Source organism: Hakea prostrata, chromosome 8 (assembly GCF_041222555.1).
Source record: "Hakea prostrata isolate BN-2017 chromosome 8, UWA_Hpros_2, whole genome shotgun sequence".
NCBI lineage: Eukaryota > Viridiplantae > Streptophyta > Magnoliopsida > Proteales > Proteaceae > Hakea > Hakea prostrata.
Window position 1 is genome coordinate 45,063,621 of NC_142607.1, and position 16,960 is coordinate 45,080,580.

Consider the following 16,960-nt stretch of genomic DNA (forward strand, 5'->3'; position numbering starts at 1 on the left):
TTGTTAGAAGATTTTCCTCTGAGTGGACCTCAAGAACGAAATGCTATTATGCTAGTGCATGTCCACATCTTGGTGTATTATCCACCATTTGATGAGTTACACCTGGAAATCCCTAAGAGGGAGCTATATCAGATGACTGTATTAATATTCTCTGTCCATACTTAGAGATGTTGGTTTGGTGGCCCTAGGGATATAATTGGGAAATTTGTCCTTTTTAAAGGTGCCCTACTAAGATGGTCTACAGATATAAATTTCACATGAAGTTCCTTGGGTTTGGATTTTGTGTTGGTAGTTGGTACCTGTGCCTTGTATTTATACTGGTATGCTGTCGATTCAATTAGGCATCTTTGGCTCTGTATTTGCTTCCTTGCCTTGGGAAAGAAACTTATTATCTCCTATTGCAGATGTGGAAGAGTGGGTGCAGCTGATAATATCCTGCTATCCTCTTAGTGAAACTGGAGGCATAGGAACAATAAAAATGGCATTGCGGAGAGATATAAGCCATTCGGAAGAAAAAATGCTATTAGAATTATTCCGCAAGCAAAGATTTGATGGTAATGCCTCAAATGTGACTAATCAGTTATCAGCAGTACAGGTGATACTATCAAAGTTGATAGTCGTCTCAGTTGCATATTGCTGGAAGAATTTTGATTTAGATGATTGGGACTTCGTATTATCTCAACTACAGGGGTGGATCAATTCTACTGTCCTATTAATGGAAGAAATAGCTGAGAACATAGATAACCTTAGCACCAACACCTCGGCCTCAGACGATTATGAAGTTGCAGCAAAGAAACTGGAGAAAGCAATTTTGATTTCAGACCCTTATATAATGTCTATTGCTAGGAATGCCCTTTTTGCATTCTCGCTGTTCTGTGGACTCATTGAACTCCAACAAGAAGAAAGTGCGGAGCTAATTTCATCTTTGCAAAATGAAAAATGGGACATTATTAAAAATAGAATTCTTGAAGATGTTCTGCGCATATTCTTTGCTACAGGCATTGCAGAGGCAACAGCAAGCTCTTATTGTCCAGGGGGTGCTTCTATTATAGCTTCAACTCGACTTGCACATCTTCATTTCTGGGAGTTGGTTGCATTTAATGTTATCAGTTCATCTGATCATGTTAGAAAAGTGGCAATAAAAGCTGTCGAACTTTGGGGTCTAAGTACTGGGCCCATTAGTTCTTTGTATGCCATCCTTTTCTCCTCTGTCCCAACTTCGTCATTACAGCTTGCTGCTTTCCTCATTCTTTCAACAGAACCCCTTTCATATTTGGCTATCATCAAAGAGGATACTGCAAGTTCTTTGAGTGGTGATGGTATGGACAACCCGGACATCAGCCAGTCTCGTTGTGATTCATCAGTTGAAGAAACTGTCCATTTTAGAGAGGAGATCTCTTGCATGATAGAAAAATCATCATACAAAATTCTTGAATCAGAATTGGCGGCACAAAATCGGGTAAATCAAGCCTTTAGTAGCTTTGTGCACTTCATTTCTTGTCAGATCTTTCAGTGTTGTACTACGTATGGACTTTACAGTAGCACGTGAGTTTGATATTTACAAGGATTTGCTTTTTTTCTTTTCTTTCTGGGCCTGCAGGTTAATGTCTTTGTTGCCTGGGCTTTGGTGGTGTCACACCTGCAATCTTTACCATCTTCATCACTAGTGAAGGAGAGAATAGTTCAATGCATACTTGATTCTGCTGATTCAATCATATTACATTGTATTTTCCAGCATATTCCTTGGAAGTATAGCATGGGCCAAAATTTGAAGAAAGATGTTCAGCTTCCAGCTGAAGTATCAAACGCCTCTAGTGCAGCAGTACGTGCCATCACAACCGGATCTCTTTTGTTTGCAGTCGAATCGCTTTGGCCAATTGGTACAGAACAAATGGCATCACTTGCTGGTGCCATATATGGTTTAATGCTTCGTGTTCTTCCTGCATATGTTCGCGATTTTTTTGCTGGATTACGTGATCGCTCTACATCATCTACACTTGAGTCATTTACAAAAAAATGGTGCAGTCCTCCTCTTTTGGAGGATGAAATGTCGCAGGTGGGTAACAATGGCTTTGCAGTTTAGTTACTAGATAATTATTTCACATAAAGGGCATGAAATGTTTACTTGTTCAAAATCTATGTTTTAAATGATATTGTTGTTGTGGGGGCATGAGCCTCCAAGTGAAAAGTAACCTCATGTCAAAGGATGCCTTTCTATGAAATATGAATAGATTAATAAGGATACATTATGTATGTTCCAATCAATTTAACTGCTGTAAGCATTATCCCAGCTAATGTCAAATGCTGGAATTTTTTCTCCCTTGAGTCCCCTCTGATGCTAAGCAAGCTTTGCATTATAGAAAGACAAAGTACATGGTTTGCAGCCTCTAGAACCCCTTAACTAGGGGAGGGGACTCCATACTAGGAAAGCATTCCTTCCTGATCATTGTCCTAAAGGTAATAAGAACTCATTATACCCTGTAAAGTACAAAGGAATCTGTGTTGTTCTGAATCATGTTACACTAGCTGCTCATTGTTCACATTGACAGCTGCGATGAAATCTGCCCTGTTCTCTTCACTAGTCCCTAAACTCCCTAGCATGTAGCTGGTTTGCCTATTACTGATTTTCCACTTTATTCTTTGCCCTTTCCGTGGACCTTGAATCCTTCCACTCATAACAGCAACGGCCAGCTGAGAGTCAAGCCTAATAGACCTCCATAAAAACCCTCTCAGTGCAATTCTACAGTGCTTTTAGAACTCTTGTGATTCCATAGCTGGGATTGACAGGATAGCTTCTTTTCCTTCTTAACAAGTAAATAGCATCTCTTAGTGCACCTCCACAGGCTGTAATTCCATAGCTGGGGTTGACAGGATAGCTTCTCTTCCTTCTTAACAAGTAAATAGCATCTCTTAGTGCACCTCCACAGGCTGTATTCCATAGCTGGGATTGATAGGATAGCTTCTTTTCCTACTTAACAAGTAAATAGCATCTCTTAGTGCACCTCCACAGGTTGCTCTTGCCCCTGATAAAGCAATCCACCATATGTGGTGGTTGTCTAAACCAAGAGCAAGCTCTAGGTAATCTATTACTCCAGACAGTGTGAATGCTTCATTTACCGCGTAGTCTTGCCTTGGCATTTCTTTCATCTGTAAAGGTTATGGCCCTGCAGTTTATCCGATATTCTCAAGGATGGCTACTACCACTGGATCCTTGGTTCTTTGTCTCTAAAATTCTGAAGTTCCTGTCATTCCATAAATGCTGAATGGTTGCACACAATGCCAACTTTCCAATAATCCCAATCTTGTCATTTGCCCAATGTAATATCTTACCATAGGGCTGCCTCTTGCACCTTGTCATTTATCTGCTTTCATTTGTTAGGCTCCCAATTATGCATCCCCAAACTGAAATGCTGAGCACATTGGAAGAAAAGATGATCTTTCCTTTCTATTCTTGCCCAGCAGAAGACACAATTTGGCTGCACCTTAATATTACATCTAGCTAAATTTTTCCTGGTAGGAAGAGCATCCCTAAGGCATTCCATGCAGTAAAGGTGTGGCTAGGAATATTATCAAAGAACCACATTGCTGCCCACCAGTGCACCTCTGAGATTTCTGTTGTAATAGCTTCCAATTTCCATGCTTTTGTACCAAACAGGCCTGTGGCAGTTCCTTCCCATGCGACTATGAATTCTACCCACATTCGGTAATTCTCTACAACTATAACAACAACAACAACAACAACAACAACAATGCCTTATCCCAACTAAATGGAGTTGGCTACAGGGATCCTTGCCTTGTCATATTGATAGAAGGCCTAAACCATGTATATCTTTTCCCGACACTTCTCCTAAGGTTATTTTTGCTCTACCTTAGGTCTTTTAGTTCCTTCAATCTGGATTAAATTATTCCTTCATACTCTAGCATTTAAAGGCTTTGAGTGTGTCCATGCCACCTTTAATGACTTTCTCATAGCCACTCCCAGACCAGCTCTTACATGACCATTTCTTACTTTATCCTTCATAGTTTTGCCACTCATGACTCATCCATATTAATATCCTCATTTTTGCTACACCGAGTTTATCTATATGACTCCACTATATATCATGGTAGGCCATACAACGGTCTTCTAAAATTTTTGTGTAAGTTTTAGCAGGATGATGTTGATCACAGATCACACAAAGCTCCAATCCTCTCCGCTTCATCCATCCTTTTCCAATTTTTGAAAGAAACATAATCCTCTATATATCACCTTCTTTATTAATGATTGAGTTAAGATACATAAAATAATTGCTTTGCAAAATCTCCTTCTCATCAAAGCTTCACCGCCTCATTATCTGTCTGAGTATAATTGGTCTTCATAACTCTAACTTAGCATCAATTCCTACTTGTGTCTCGTCTACCAAAACAATATCATCAACAAAATACATACATCTAGGAACCACATTTTGAATGTCTCTGGTTAAACCATACATGATAAATGCAAATAAATAAGGGCTTCAAACTGATCATTGTTGCAATCCAATAGTTGTCGGGAGTTCATTACCTTGACACCCCACTGCTCTAAAGGTTTTTTTTTGCCCCGGGGGGGGGGGGCGAATGAATAAATATTATGATTGAATACTATCCTTAATAGTTGTGATGGAACCAACAACCAACATACGTACTTGAAACATTTCTCTTCTCTAGTACTTGTCAGATTAACCATCTAGTGACTAACTTAGGCTTTTTCTAAGTCAATAAAGACCATATGAAAGGTCCATATTGCACTCTCTATACTTTTCTGTAAGCGTCCTAATTAGGTAAATAGCTCCATTGTAAATCTTCTTGACTTAAAACTTAGGGTGGCAAGTCTGGTCATAGTGGCCTTATACAATTTGAGCCCGAACAAGGCCTGGGCTCAAGATTTTGGCTCGGAGGCAAGTCAGGGCCAGAAAATTTCTGACTTCAATCAGGGTCTGGGGCTGGCGTGGGATTATTGTTTGTCCTGGCCCAACAATTCATGATTCTTCGCCTGATATTGGCCCTAATTCTTGACCTAATCTGATCCTTATTTTGGCCCTGGATTTGACCCTCACTTTACTCTCATTTATGTCAGATGTAACTATAGCAGCTTAGATTTGTGCATCTAGTTCAGGTATGTGCACCCCTACTGCTAATCCATTTATGGGTGGATCTGTCACCTTTTCCATGTGTTGAGATCCTTCATCCAATCTGATGTTCTCCTACCTTTTAATGAGTATCCCCTTAAGGTGCCCAGATTACTGTGATTCCATCTCATTTTATTCTTGATGCAGAAGCAGCACGAGACAGTTATATTGACTGGAAGTTGGAAATAATAAACTAACATAAATTGATTGTTGCTGAAGTAAACAGATTACATTATTGATAATGGAAAATGGGGAAGACCAAATCACCATCTTATAGCACAAAAAAACTTGAAAATCCGATGGGAGTTCAAACTATCTGTTAGTGAGTCTAAGAAGACCAAATAAGCATCACAGTACGAGGAATAGAACAGAAACTCTGCAACTATTAGGGAAGAGAAACTCCTGCTTTTCTGGGAACAGCTGTCAACTCTTCAAGCCATTTATCTTTTTGTTCCTCCAAAACTTGCTTGGATTACTAAGACTTAGTAAACCGACACTAAATTAACTAATTGGTCCAACAAAAAGAAGAGACAAGGAGAAAGGGGAGAAAACAGAAAAAACACAAAACCTAAGTTAGCAAATGACATAATGTCATTGCTGACTGCTTCAGATGGAGTTGACAGACCTGGATGCCAACTTGGACAGATGGTACAGCCAAAAATGATGTGAGCTGTATAAGTGTGACTTTATAAGATATATTTGGATCATTAAATTGCAGGGTGTATGCTCGTTTTTACTCCTTTGTCCATTTCATCAATTCTTTTACCATTCACCGAAGGACATCATAGTGCATAATCCACTTCAAGCTAGTTTCTCTCTCTGTTTGAGTGTTTCCGGTTAACAGATATTATCTTGGATTGTTCTAATGTATTAAATATGGCATAACTATGTTTTATTTAGTTCTTAATTTTTATCTTTTGCAGATCAAGATGGCCAATGTTGCTGATGAGAATTTCTCCATTAGTGTCAACAAAACTGCCTTTGAGGTTGTTGCCACATATAAAAAGGAGGAGAACGGAATGGATTTGGTTATTCATCTTCCTACATCTTATCCCCTGCGGCCTGTGGATGTTGACTGCACAAGGAGCCTGGGCATTAGTGAGTCAAAGAAGAGGAAATGGCTGATGTCGTTGACAGCATTTGTTCGCAATCAGGTGCTTCGTTATTGTTAATACTATGAATTTTCTAAATTATTCTTCTTTTTTCTTGTACCTCTCAGCATTTGCACCGAACCATACATGACATGTTATTTACAATGATAAAAGGCTAGGGCAATATTTCAGCTGCATGCAACTATGATTCCATTGTTTCTTGCTGATTGTTTTTCGTATATTGCTTCATAAAGTATCTCTTTTACCTACATGTCATCATTGCCCAAGCTTTTCATTATCTATAGTTGTGATTGTGATAGAATGAGAAGCTAAGAAAATTTCACAGGGATTTTTCCTTCTTGTAATTGCAGAAATATTGGCCTGTTTATGTAAACTGATAGAGCTTATTTGATGGTTCTATGAAATGCAGAACGGAGCCTTAGCTGAGGCTATACGGACATGGAAGAGCAACTTCGACAAGGAGTTCCAAGGTGTTGAGGAGTGTCCCATCTGTTACAGTATCATCCATACCAGTAACCACAGTCTTCCTCGTCTTGCTTGCAAGACCTGCAAGCACAAGTTTCACGGAGCCTGTCTGTACAAGTGGTTTTCAACCTCTCACAAATCTACTTGTCCATTGTGTCAATCTCCATTCTGATCAAGAAAAAAAAGAGCTGTACATGTTCATATTTATGTGGCTTGCAACTGGCCTGGTTTTGGGCACACTTTGATTTTCTGATCGTAAAGGGCATACTTCCTCAACAAATGGAAATTGGCCAAATCAAAAGAATCAAGGCAAGCCTAGATCAGAATTAAGAGTTGTAACTTGTAAGTAGTACAAATTTGACTCTCTCAAAATCAACCTTGCACAACCATGTAAGAGAAGAAAAGCACACAGTTTAGACAATTTAGTCCAACTGTAGGGCAGTATATTGATTTTGTGATAATGCGACAAGGTCTGAAAATATCAGTCTGTATTGTATCATATCGATCTATACATATTGGCATCATTCATGACAGATGGTATTCACACTGACGTCTGTTTTTTTCATGTCATGTATTGGATTGTACTGAAATTAATCGACTGATACAGGCCATTATGATACAATATAGCTGGATGCATGTCGATATGTTCAGTTTAGTTATACACATATATAACTATTTCACACTAATACACCAATACATTCCACTTAAAGAAAAACAACCATTTTTACTCGAACTCTCTACAGCTCCTTCTCTGATTGAAAAATGAAGGGAAACTCTCAACCAGGAATCTAAATCTTCCATTTTATTTTGGTTTTCCATACTTTTGGGCTAAAAAGTGAATCGAGGAGCACTAGAACATCATCTTTTGCTTCATCCAAGATTCCAATGCTTCATGGGTATAAACCATCACAAAACACAGGAAACCTCATATTTTATAACATTGTCAATTTGATGCATTTGTTTGTAATACATTATTCTTCATCTTAGTGTTTATGCATGATGCTTGTTATATTTTATTCCAACAGTGTTTTTACATGTGTATTTTGACCATTTCCATGTGTTCTTTTCACCAACTGATATGAATCTCAAATACAATACGTCTCTTTAAATATGTACCTGATATGATACACGATACTGATACTTTAAACCTTGAATCAGCTACAATCATAAAAAAAAATTTCTAAAATGGTAAGAGTTGGGGGGGGGGGGGGGAAGGATGGGGGGAGAAATAATTAAGTAGTACTTGTTAGGAAATAAACTTTAATCAACCAAAACAGTGCAATAACAAGAAGAACTAAGAAGAAGAAAAAAGAAGAAGAGAAGAGAAGAAGAAAGAAGAAGATTTGCTAGGATCACATAAGCTTGTGATTCTAGCTTAGCACTCCTAGAATTGCAACCTCTTATTTATAGATATCAATAGTCTAGACTCTAGATTACAACTTGAGAAGCAAGCCATCTTGCCCTCTAAAAAGGGAAATAAAGAGTACAATTGATGGACATAATATTCTAGTAAAACTAACTCCTACAATCGTCAAAAATAGAAAGTACTAAAAAAGGAAAGTTCTGAAATTAGTAACTAATAGAAAATAGAAATTATGCTTTCTAGAAACTACCAAAACTTGTGTAGCAAGATTCCTACATTAGAAAGAGTAGCATATCTAAAAAGGAAACAAAGAATAATGGCATAACATTGTTCACGTGAATAGTAACAGCCCAAACTTCAACATTCCCCCTCAAGTTGGAGTATACACAGAAAATTTTCAGCTTGCACAATAAGAATAAACTTGAAAGGTAGCACCAATCTTGGATCGTGTAGCAATAGCAGATGTCGATAAACACTGAGAAAACTTCACCCAAGAGATAATCAACACCAACTTAAACAAAACTTTAATTCTTCATGTCGAAAGAACCATCCAATAATGAGAACAATCGACGATGTTGAAGACGAACAAAGTCCATAAGTATAGCAGGATCAAAGACACTATCCAAATAATGCTGGTAATAGGGAGAAATATCCACACTAAATCTTCAAAATTGCAACTCCAATGTCATATAAATGCTTCACAAGAAGGCAAGTAGTAGGTAAAGTATGGGTAGGTAAAAGGCACTATCCACATATTGCCAGTAGTAGGGAGAAATATCCACACTAAATCTTCAACATTGCAACTCCAATGTCCATATAAATGCTTCCCAAGAAGGCTAGTAGTAGGTAAAGTATGGGTAGGTAAAAGGCAATATTGATTACTGTGGACCAAGTAAGTAGGTAAAAGACAATATAGGTTACTGTGGACCAAATAGGTAAGGTAGTATGGGTTACTATGGACCAAGTAGCTAAGTAAAAGACAGTATGGGTTACTGCAAATTAAGTAGGTAAGGTAAAAGACAGTATGAATTACTATAGACCAAGTAGGTAAGGTAAAAGATAGTATGAATTATTATAGACCAAGTAGGTAAGGTAAAAGACAGTATGAGTTACTGCGGACCAAGTAGGTAAGGTAAAAGACAATATAGGTTACTGCAGACCAAGTAGGTAAGGTAGTATGGGTTACTACGGACCAAGTAGTTAGGTAAAGGTAGGTAATGATATTGTTGTAAAATGCCATAAGTTGATGACAAGGATCTTCACAAATAATATCCATCAGCACACCTTGAGTAGATATAGAATAAGGTATCATTCTCCCCCTCACGTGTAGTATTACACATGGACAATTAATGACAACTAATATCCAATATAAAAATATCCCAAGCAACAATTTCCAATGGGACCTTTATGGTAGATATAAGCTTCATTCGTCTAGCAATTCTGAATCCAAGAAACATGATGCAAAATCTCTCCATGGTGGATTAAGATAATGGCGATATTGTAATAAACCAGAATTTTTCAAGAGGTCATTGGTAAATATATAAGCCCAATGACAATTCTGTAATAAATTAGATTTTTCAAGAGGATATTTATAAATAAGGAAGAAACGGACATGAAAGGAACTAGATATATAAATGGAAGACTTGAAAGGGAAAACACTTGATGGCAAGATTGTAACATAGTATAAGAGAGATGGGTAATTAACAAAAACAAGGATATAGAATGTGGAATTAAAGATGGGACAGAGGGAATAATGTCAATCAGGAACAAAACAAGAATCGAACCCAAAATTGAATAACACTTTAATAAGAGGTAAGAAATAAACTGACAAAGACTGAACCAATTAAACTTGAGCCATAACTAAACCAAGACTGAACCAGCTATGAATCACACCAAACCAAATCATGATATGGCAAAATAAACTTCTGTAGTATGCAGAAACAAGCGGAAGAAAAAAAATCTGCATAATGCAGAATTGAAAAGTGAAAAGAAGATGTAGCTATTTTTAAATCTGATCCAAGTTCTGGAATCTAAGTACAAATAATAGATAGAAAAGATCAGTTTACATAATCAAACCTGATTTAAGTTGCACATTATTTACAGCAGCAGGTGGTTGCACACCAAAACTTGAAGAAGAATAGTTGAAAAATTCTGCAACATAGAATCGAATAAATGTTTGCAGAGAAAAATAGATTTGCAAAAGGATGAAAATTGCATAAAGTAATAGATCAAAGTAATCAATCAAGTTATGGGATAAGTAAGAGGTAAGTAATAGAATAAATTAGTTTATATATTCATCTGATCTAACTATAAAATAAGTACAATAATAGGTGGCTGTGCACCAAAGAGAGGAACACTAAAAGAGAACTTAGAAGAGAATACTTGAGAACAACACTATTTTGATAAAAAAAGCTCTGACGTCATGTTAGAAAATAAACTTTAATCAACCAAAACAGTGCAATGACAAGAAGAACTAAGAAGAAGAAAAAAAGAAGAAGAAAGAAGAAGAATTGATAGGAAATTAGGAATCACATAAGCTTGCGATTCTAGCTTAGCACTCCTAGAATCGCAGCTCGAATCGCAGCTTCTTATTTATAAATATCAATAGTCTAGATTACAACTTAAGAAGCAAGCCATCTTGCCCTCTAAAAAATGAAATAAAGAGTACAACTTATGGACTAAATTTTCTAGTAAAACTAACTCCTAAAATCTGTTCAAAATAGAAAGTACTGAAAAATGAAAGTTTTGAAATTAGTAACTAATAGAAAATAGAAATTATGTTTTCTAGAAACTACCAAAACTTGTGTAGCAAGATTCCTGCATTAGAAAGGGTAGCATATCTAAAAAAGAAGTAACCCTAGGCCCTATGATATCCTTGGAAATAGCTTGCATTATATACATGTTGAAGTCTCTACCAGCTCTCCTCCCCTGTCAACCTACATCACTCAATAAGATGGACTTGGATTTGATCAACTCTTATGTTATGACAACCTTCCTCCCTACATCCATTGTAAGATTTTTGGGGGCCTCTTCGGGCACCTGTTATAAAAAGGTCACAGCCCCCTCTTCCCCATCCTTTTGTCTCTCCCTGCTACCTACCACCCAACAAAATCTTCTACCACCCACCTACCTCCCAAACCTAGAATGACCAATTAACTTCACCATCCGTAGAGCATCTAAATACCTTGAAAACCCCTCCCATCATCCTCACCCTAACTGAGAGCACCCTAACTGAGAGCCCATCCAAGGGTGTTACCCCCTCCTATTCCCATCATCGGCACTGTCGTCACAAGTAACCTGCGTCCGGCTCACCCTAAGGCCGCTTCTGTTCATCTCTCCCTAATCTAACACTATTGACAAATCTGTAGCTCTATTTTTTGCCACAAAATGGACTACCTACAACTCTAAAAGCAAAAATCTGCTCTTTGTAGCCTGTTTAGGATAAACCCTTTAAAGCCTACCACCCTACAGACCCTCTTCTTTCACGACAAAATCATATCTTACTAGTGGCGCTCCTCCAATGGTTTATATTATCTTCCATCATGATCTATTTTCTCTGGCTTTAGCGCTTTAGAGCTTGATTATGAATTTGTTGGCGAATCTTAAATGTCTAAGAATCTACTGAAGCTAATTTCCTTGCTAATGCAATGCATGTATGCTTCTACTATGGATCCCAGTCATAGTTATTACCTATCAATCAAACTTGCAAGCCTAGCATGTAGGACACTACCTCACCTTCGTATTACAAATGGCAAGTGACCTTCAATGTCAAGCAAATAGTCAATGCCTAATGGAGAACCGCCTACAAGCCCCTGTCATCATGCACGAAGGAGAAACACTTGCAAGCCAAGTTGAAGCTTTGCCTCCTACGATTAGTGAAGAATCACTGTGCCCGAAGAAAAATCACTTGCAACCAGTACAAACTGTAACCCTCGATGACTGCTAGTCGGGTTTTGCCAACCTTTGTCTCTGGACTCTAAATTAACAGCTTGCAATAAAAGTGATGCTTCATCACTTGTTGGCTGCCTAGCTATTGGCACCAGATTGCTTTGCAGATCTGCTCGAGCCACAACTACCCACTAGATACCAATCAAGCTCCCACAAGCATCACTTAATTTCCACCTCAATCTTCCCCCTCCCCTCCCTTCTCCCTCCTTTGCTACTTACCCCCTGCACCACTTACCCCTCCTCCAACACCCCCTTATCTCTCAACTCCACTCCCGTTATTTTGGCACAACTGACATTGCCAACTGACCCATCCGTCATACCCTCCTATCCAACCAAGCACCAACCCCCCACCTACCTCCCAATTTATCCGCCCCAACTTACCAACCTCACCTTCCCCTTCTTGGGTCCGTTGTGCCCCCACCTCTCTCCCCCTATCTTTCCACCGCCCTCTGCTCCTCTCTCACCTACTTCCTCATCACCGTCGACCCCCTCTCTCCTCTCCTAGCTCCCCACCCCCTCCCTCTCTCCCCTTGTGGGCCCTCATCTTACCTTGTCCAGATCTAAGCACTCGATCTTGCACCTATTTGACCAAATTCCTCCGCCTCTTCTTCTCCCCACCCCCAATCTCCATGACTAGTAGCCTTGTCTGAAGCAAACATGGCCTCAATTCCTGAACGAAGTAAGTGGAAATTCAAGATCTAATCAAATTTTTCAAGATCTCTAATAGGACTAGATTTCTCAATTCCTAGTTGTTGTAACTCTCCTTAGGATTGTTGAATACTTATTGAATCAACAATTCACCAAGAATAATAAGGAATAGCAAAAGATAATAGAAATGAGCTCTTCCTATATTTGGTGAATGGAGATTAATATGGACTCAATGAACAATCAATACCTTACAACTTGAACCACCCCTACACAAACATCTATCGAGAGTCCTCTCACCTATAAGCACAGTCCATCCCTTTTTCTTTACAAAATTCTCCTCCTCTCTTCCTTCTCCCCCCTTATGTAGCCATAGAATAAATCCTTACTAAATCTTGCTTCCATATAGGCCCGCATGGAAGTGGTTACTCCTAAATAGGATTCTGCATGTCCCTGTAGCGAATCCTCTCCCCCACATGTTTGGTTGGGTTTAATCCCCTACAACTCTTCTATCCCTACGGTGTACAATTTGAAGATTAGTTTCGTATCAACTATCAATACTTCCCCCTTCAATTTCACCTTAACTCAAACTTTGACCTAGCATAGCCCCTTCTAAGCTCCTTTTGTTCCCTATCATTGCTGTCACATCCATGTCCTCTTCCTTGTGTGGTAGCAAGAGCTTAAGTTGTTTGCAAGGTATTAATCGATCTTAGAGTAGGGAATGTTGCAATACAGGCCTTTGTGCCTTTAGTTCTTTAGGTGTGAGCCAATGTGAGCAACTAGTGCTGCCATTGCTCGAAACCATGTTGGGGTTGAGGTGAGTCAGGTGACAAGGTTCATGATAGGTTTTCACCTGGCCTATATCAATTGGGTTGATCCCAGTTCCTACAGCTAGGCCACTACTCTGGTTTGCCTAGCCCGTTTAGGTTGGTCTTGGGTTAGCTAGGTATGTCACTATACATATTAGGCTTTGGCCTATTTGTGCCTAATGTCCCCAAACTTAAATAATGTCGGGCTTCACTTTGTGCAATTGTCTCTTGATAAGTTGGGTTTCTAGGGGCTCTTGAGTACCACAAAGGGACCAACTCCTTGCCCCAATGGGTTAGGTGAAAACCATGATTTTGAGTTAGGTTTCCAAGTTCAAAGATTAGTATTTCAGCCCAAATTTCTTCCATAAGTCCAAACATAATGGCTCCCTACAACCAAGCTTTGTCTTAAGCTCCCATGGCAACTAGTAGGGTTTCGAAGTTTTCTCGATAATTTGCAACCATCTCTACTGCTGGAGTGAGACCAACGCCTCTCGTAGTCTCCTCGAATGCGGTGAACCTATGCTCCTTCAATTCCGTCTAAGACCCAATGTGTTGGTGTAACTCTTCGAAGTTGAACCACCCTAATGTTGCTCCCTTGAAGCATATCAGCATGGCCTCAATATCTCTTGGTTAGTTCATGAAGACTAAAAAACCTTTTGGCTCTTGCAATCCAACCTAATGGGCATCTCTAAAAGCTCTGTAAAATACTCTCCCCACCTGTGCAACTCGATCTCACTGCTCATCTGACTAAGGAAGCCCTTGTGAAGATTGTCTCTTGTTATTGGTTGTGGGTTCTCTAACACTTTCTCCACTGTCACCTCCGGTGACTATGACTAGACCTCTACGGCTTCCCCATGTATCAGGTATGCTCATAACTCATCTTGGAATTCCTAATTGCTTTGCTATCCTCTATGTCCTAGGTGATGGAACCCAATTTTGAATCAAGGACAGACATTTGACTTTGCAACTCTTTCACATCGATTGTAGTTCTTTAACCCTTGACTCCATTCGGCTTCTATCCATTCCCTAGGTTCAACGAGCTCTAGTACCACATTGATTGGACCCTAAATTTCGTCGTTGCTGGTCATTGCAACCTTAAGATTGTCGAACACTCTTTAATCAACAATTCACCAAGAATAAATCAGAAATAGCAAAGGATAATAGAAATGGAATTCTTCTTGTATTTTGTTAACGGAGATTAACATGGATTACGATGGACTCGATTAATAATCAATGCCTCCCAAGACTTTAACCACCCATAAACTAACACCCACTGAGTGTCCTCTCACCTACGAGCCCAGCTTGTCCCTTTTTCCTTACAAAATTCTCCTCTTCTTCCATGTTTCCCCTAATATAGTCCAAAACAAATCCTAACTCACCTTACCTTTCCATGTAGGCCAGCATAGGAGTGTTGCTTCCAAACAAGATTCTGCCACCTGTCCTTGACATGTTCGGTTTGATTCCATGCAACTCTGCTACCTCTACAGTGCCCAAATATGAAGATTAGTGTATTATCAAATCTCCTATGCTCTGCTCGACACTCATATCTCTAAGGACCAGGCAAACCCAATCGCTGTCCACTTATCCTCCACTTGGTCATATTAGCTACTAACTATGACTACTCAGAAAATGGTCGCATTTGGTTCCTCTGGAACCTCTCCTCTCTTTCCATCACCATCTAGGATTCCTCCTCCCAACTTCTTCATCTTCAAATCACCATTTCCCCCCCCCCCCCCCGCCCCTTTCAGCCTTCCTTCTTACCATCATGTCTACAGCAAGCCCCCGATTCAGTTCCCCTGTTAACCCTCCTCTCGTCCCTCTCTCTGAGCTTTTGGAGGCAATTTCAATTTCGTCTGCTCTATGCATGAGAAGTTTTGCAGTAACCACCTCAATCTCCAAGCTGTCAATGCTTTCAATGATTGCCTAGTGTCTGTTAAAGTTGATGACTTGAGATGGTTCAGCTCCCAAACCACCCCCCCCCCCCCCCCCCAACAAAAAAAAAAAGCTGTTTTGTTAATTTGTTCACAACTCGACAATTTCTTAGTCAATGAAGCTTATAAAAGCACGATCTGGAATGAAATTGCTCTATTTTTATTTCCCTAAAATACCCTTAACCTCACTAACTAATTGGGTATGATTAATGTGTCTATATTTGAAAGATAACATATAACATTGATGATTAATATTTGATATGATTAATAAATCTGCTACTAAATAAAATTTGAAAGGGCATTTAAAACTGCAACCAACTCACACTTCTTTGCTTCAATTTTTCTTTGAAGATGTGGATGCATATTTAAATAGAATTCAAAAGGGCATCCAGCTCACGGTCCTTTGCATTCCTTTTTATTTGAATTAAATTATATATGTACACATTTTGATTTATTTTGGGGACAAACCCATAAATCTCTCCTACAAATGTTGCAAACCTTTTCTTCCCCACTTCTTTGATCCTACAACCCAGCCCAAATCAGACAGTATAATGTTGTCTTGATCCTAGATTAACTTGTGCATCTGTATATGTATGGTTTGAGAAAATTTACCAGGTGGCTCTTAGATGGATTCAGACATGAAACATAACCAGACTGAACAACGCTAGGGGGAAAGGGAAAAAAAGAGGAAGCAATACATGACCAAACCTGTTGACAACTATATGGGACTTGAATCTGTCATGAGGAAGAAAACTCTGGACTAAACAGATTCTGATTGGATCCAATTCCAGATCTTATTTGCTCTGTTTATGCCCTAGCATATACAGAAATAAATAATAATTGCTAAAAGGTGATATGTCCATCTGTAACAATTAATTGTATGACCATCCCTGGAATGGCAAGGACAGCACTTGAGATGCTAAGAATTAGTTAAGCAAAATCAAATTACCCTACTGTATGGATCTTGTAGCTAATGAATCTTCTATTAGGGGTCCAAATTCATCTTGTTATGGCAGATCAGAAAGATCTGAATCTTGGATTTAGATTGTTTTCATCAATACCCCTTTGGTTGCCTTCATCTAGTACCATGTCATTCATTGTTATCTCGATCTTCATTGTAACATTACAGCAGTTAGCACCTTAGTCAACATCTTTTTGCACCATTCTTCTTTTATATGCATGTGTTCTCTTATTGTTAGGATTCTGATCCATTAATCATATCTGGCAATATCAGCTGGCCTATAAAATTTTGTTCCTTTTTAGTATGTCCACCTTTTTGGGGCAATATCTGCTCTTCGTGTGTCCTTTACTGGTGAATGAGCACTCCAATGGATTAGCAAAACAAGGAAAGATGTAGTCAGCATATCGGGTCTAATTTGAATAATCTGATCCAAATCTAAATTATTAATGATGTAGTTATAAAGATTAAAGACAGCCTGTGGCCCATCAAGCATATGGTATACACCTTCAGGATGAAGTTCCGAAGTTCGTGCTTTTTGCTGAAAATATGGTTTTGGTTCTAAAATGACAGAGCCAAATC

General features: G+C 38.9%; 1 protein-coding gene across 1 annotated transcript in view; it reads left to right on the forward strand.

Annotated features, from left to right (window-relative positions):
• Positions 1-7,038, forward strand: part of LOC149008142 (HEAT/U-box domain-containing protein) — a 62,923-nt gene extending 55,885 nt beyond the window's left edge. The window contains exons 13-16 of the mRNA XM_089164548.1: positions 405-1,459; positions 1,601-2,056; positions 6,071-6,301; positions 6,669-7,038. Of these exons, the coding sequence (XP_089020674.1) occupies positions 405-1,459; positions 1,601-2,056; positions 6,071-6,301; positions 6,669-6,896 (1,970 nt within the window). The 3' untranslated portion in view covers positions 6,897-7,038. The remainder of the gene's footprint in view (positions 1-404; positions 1,460-1,600; positions 2,057-6,070; positions 6,302-6,668) is intronic.
• The last annotated feature ends 9,922 nt before the right edge of the window (positions 7,039-16,960 follow it).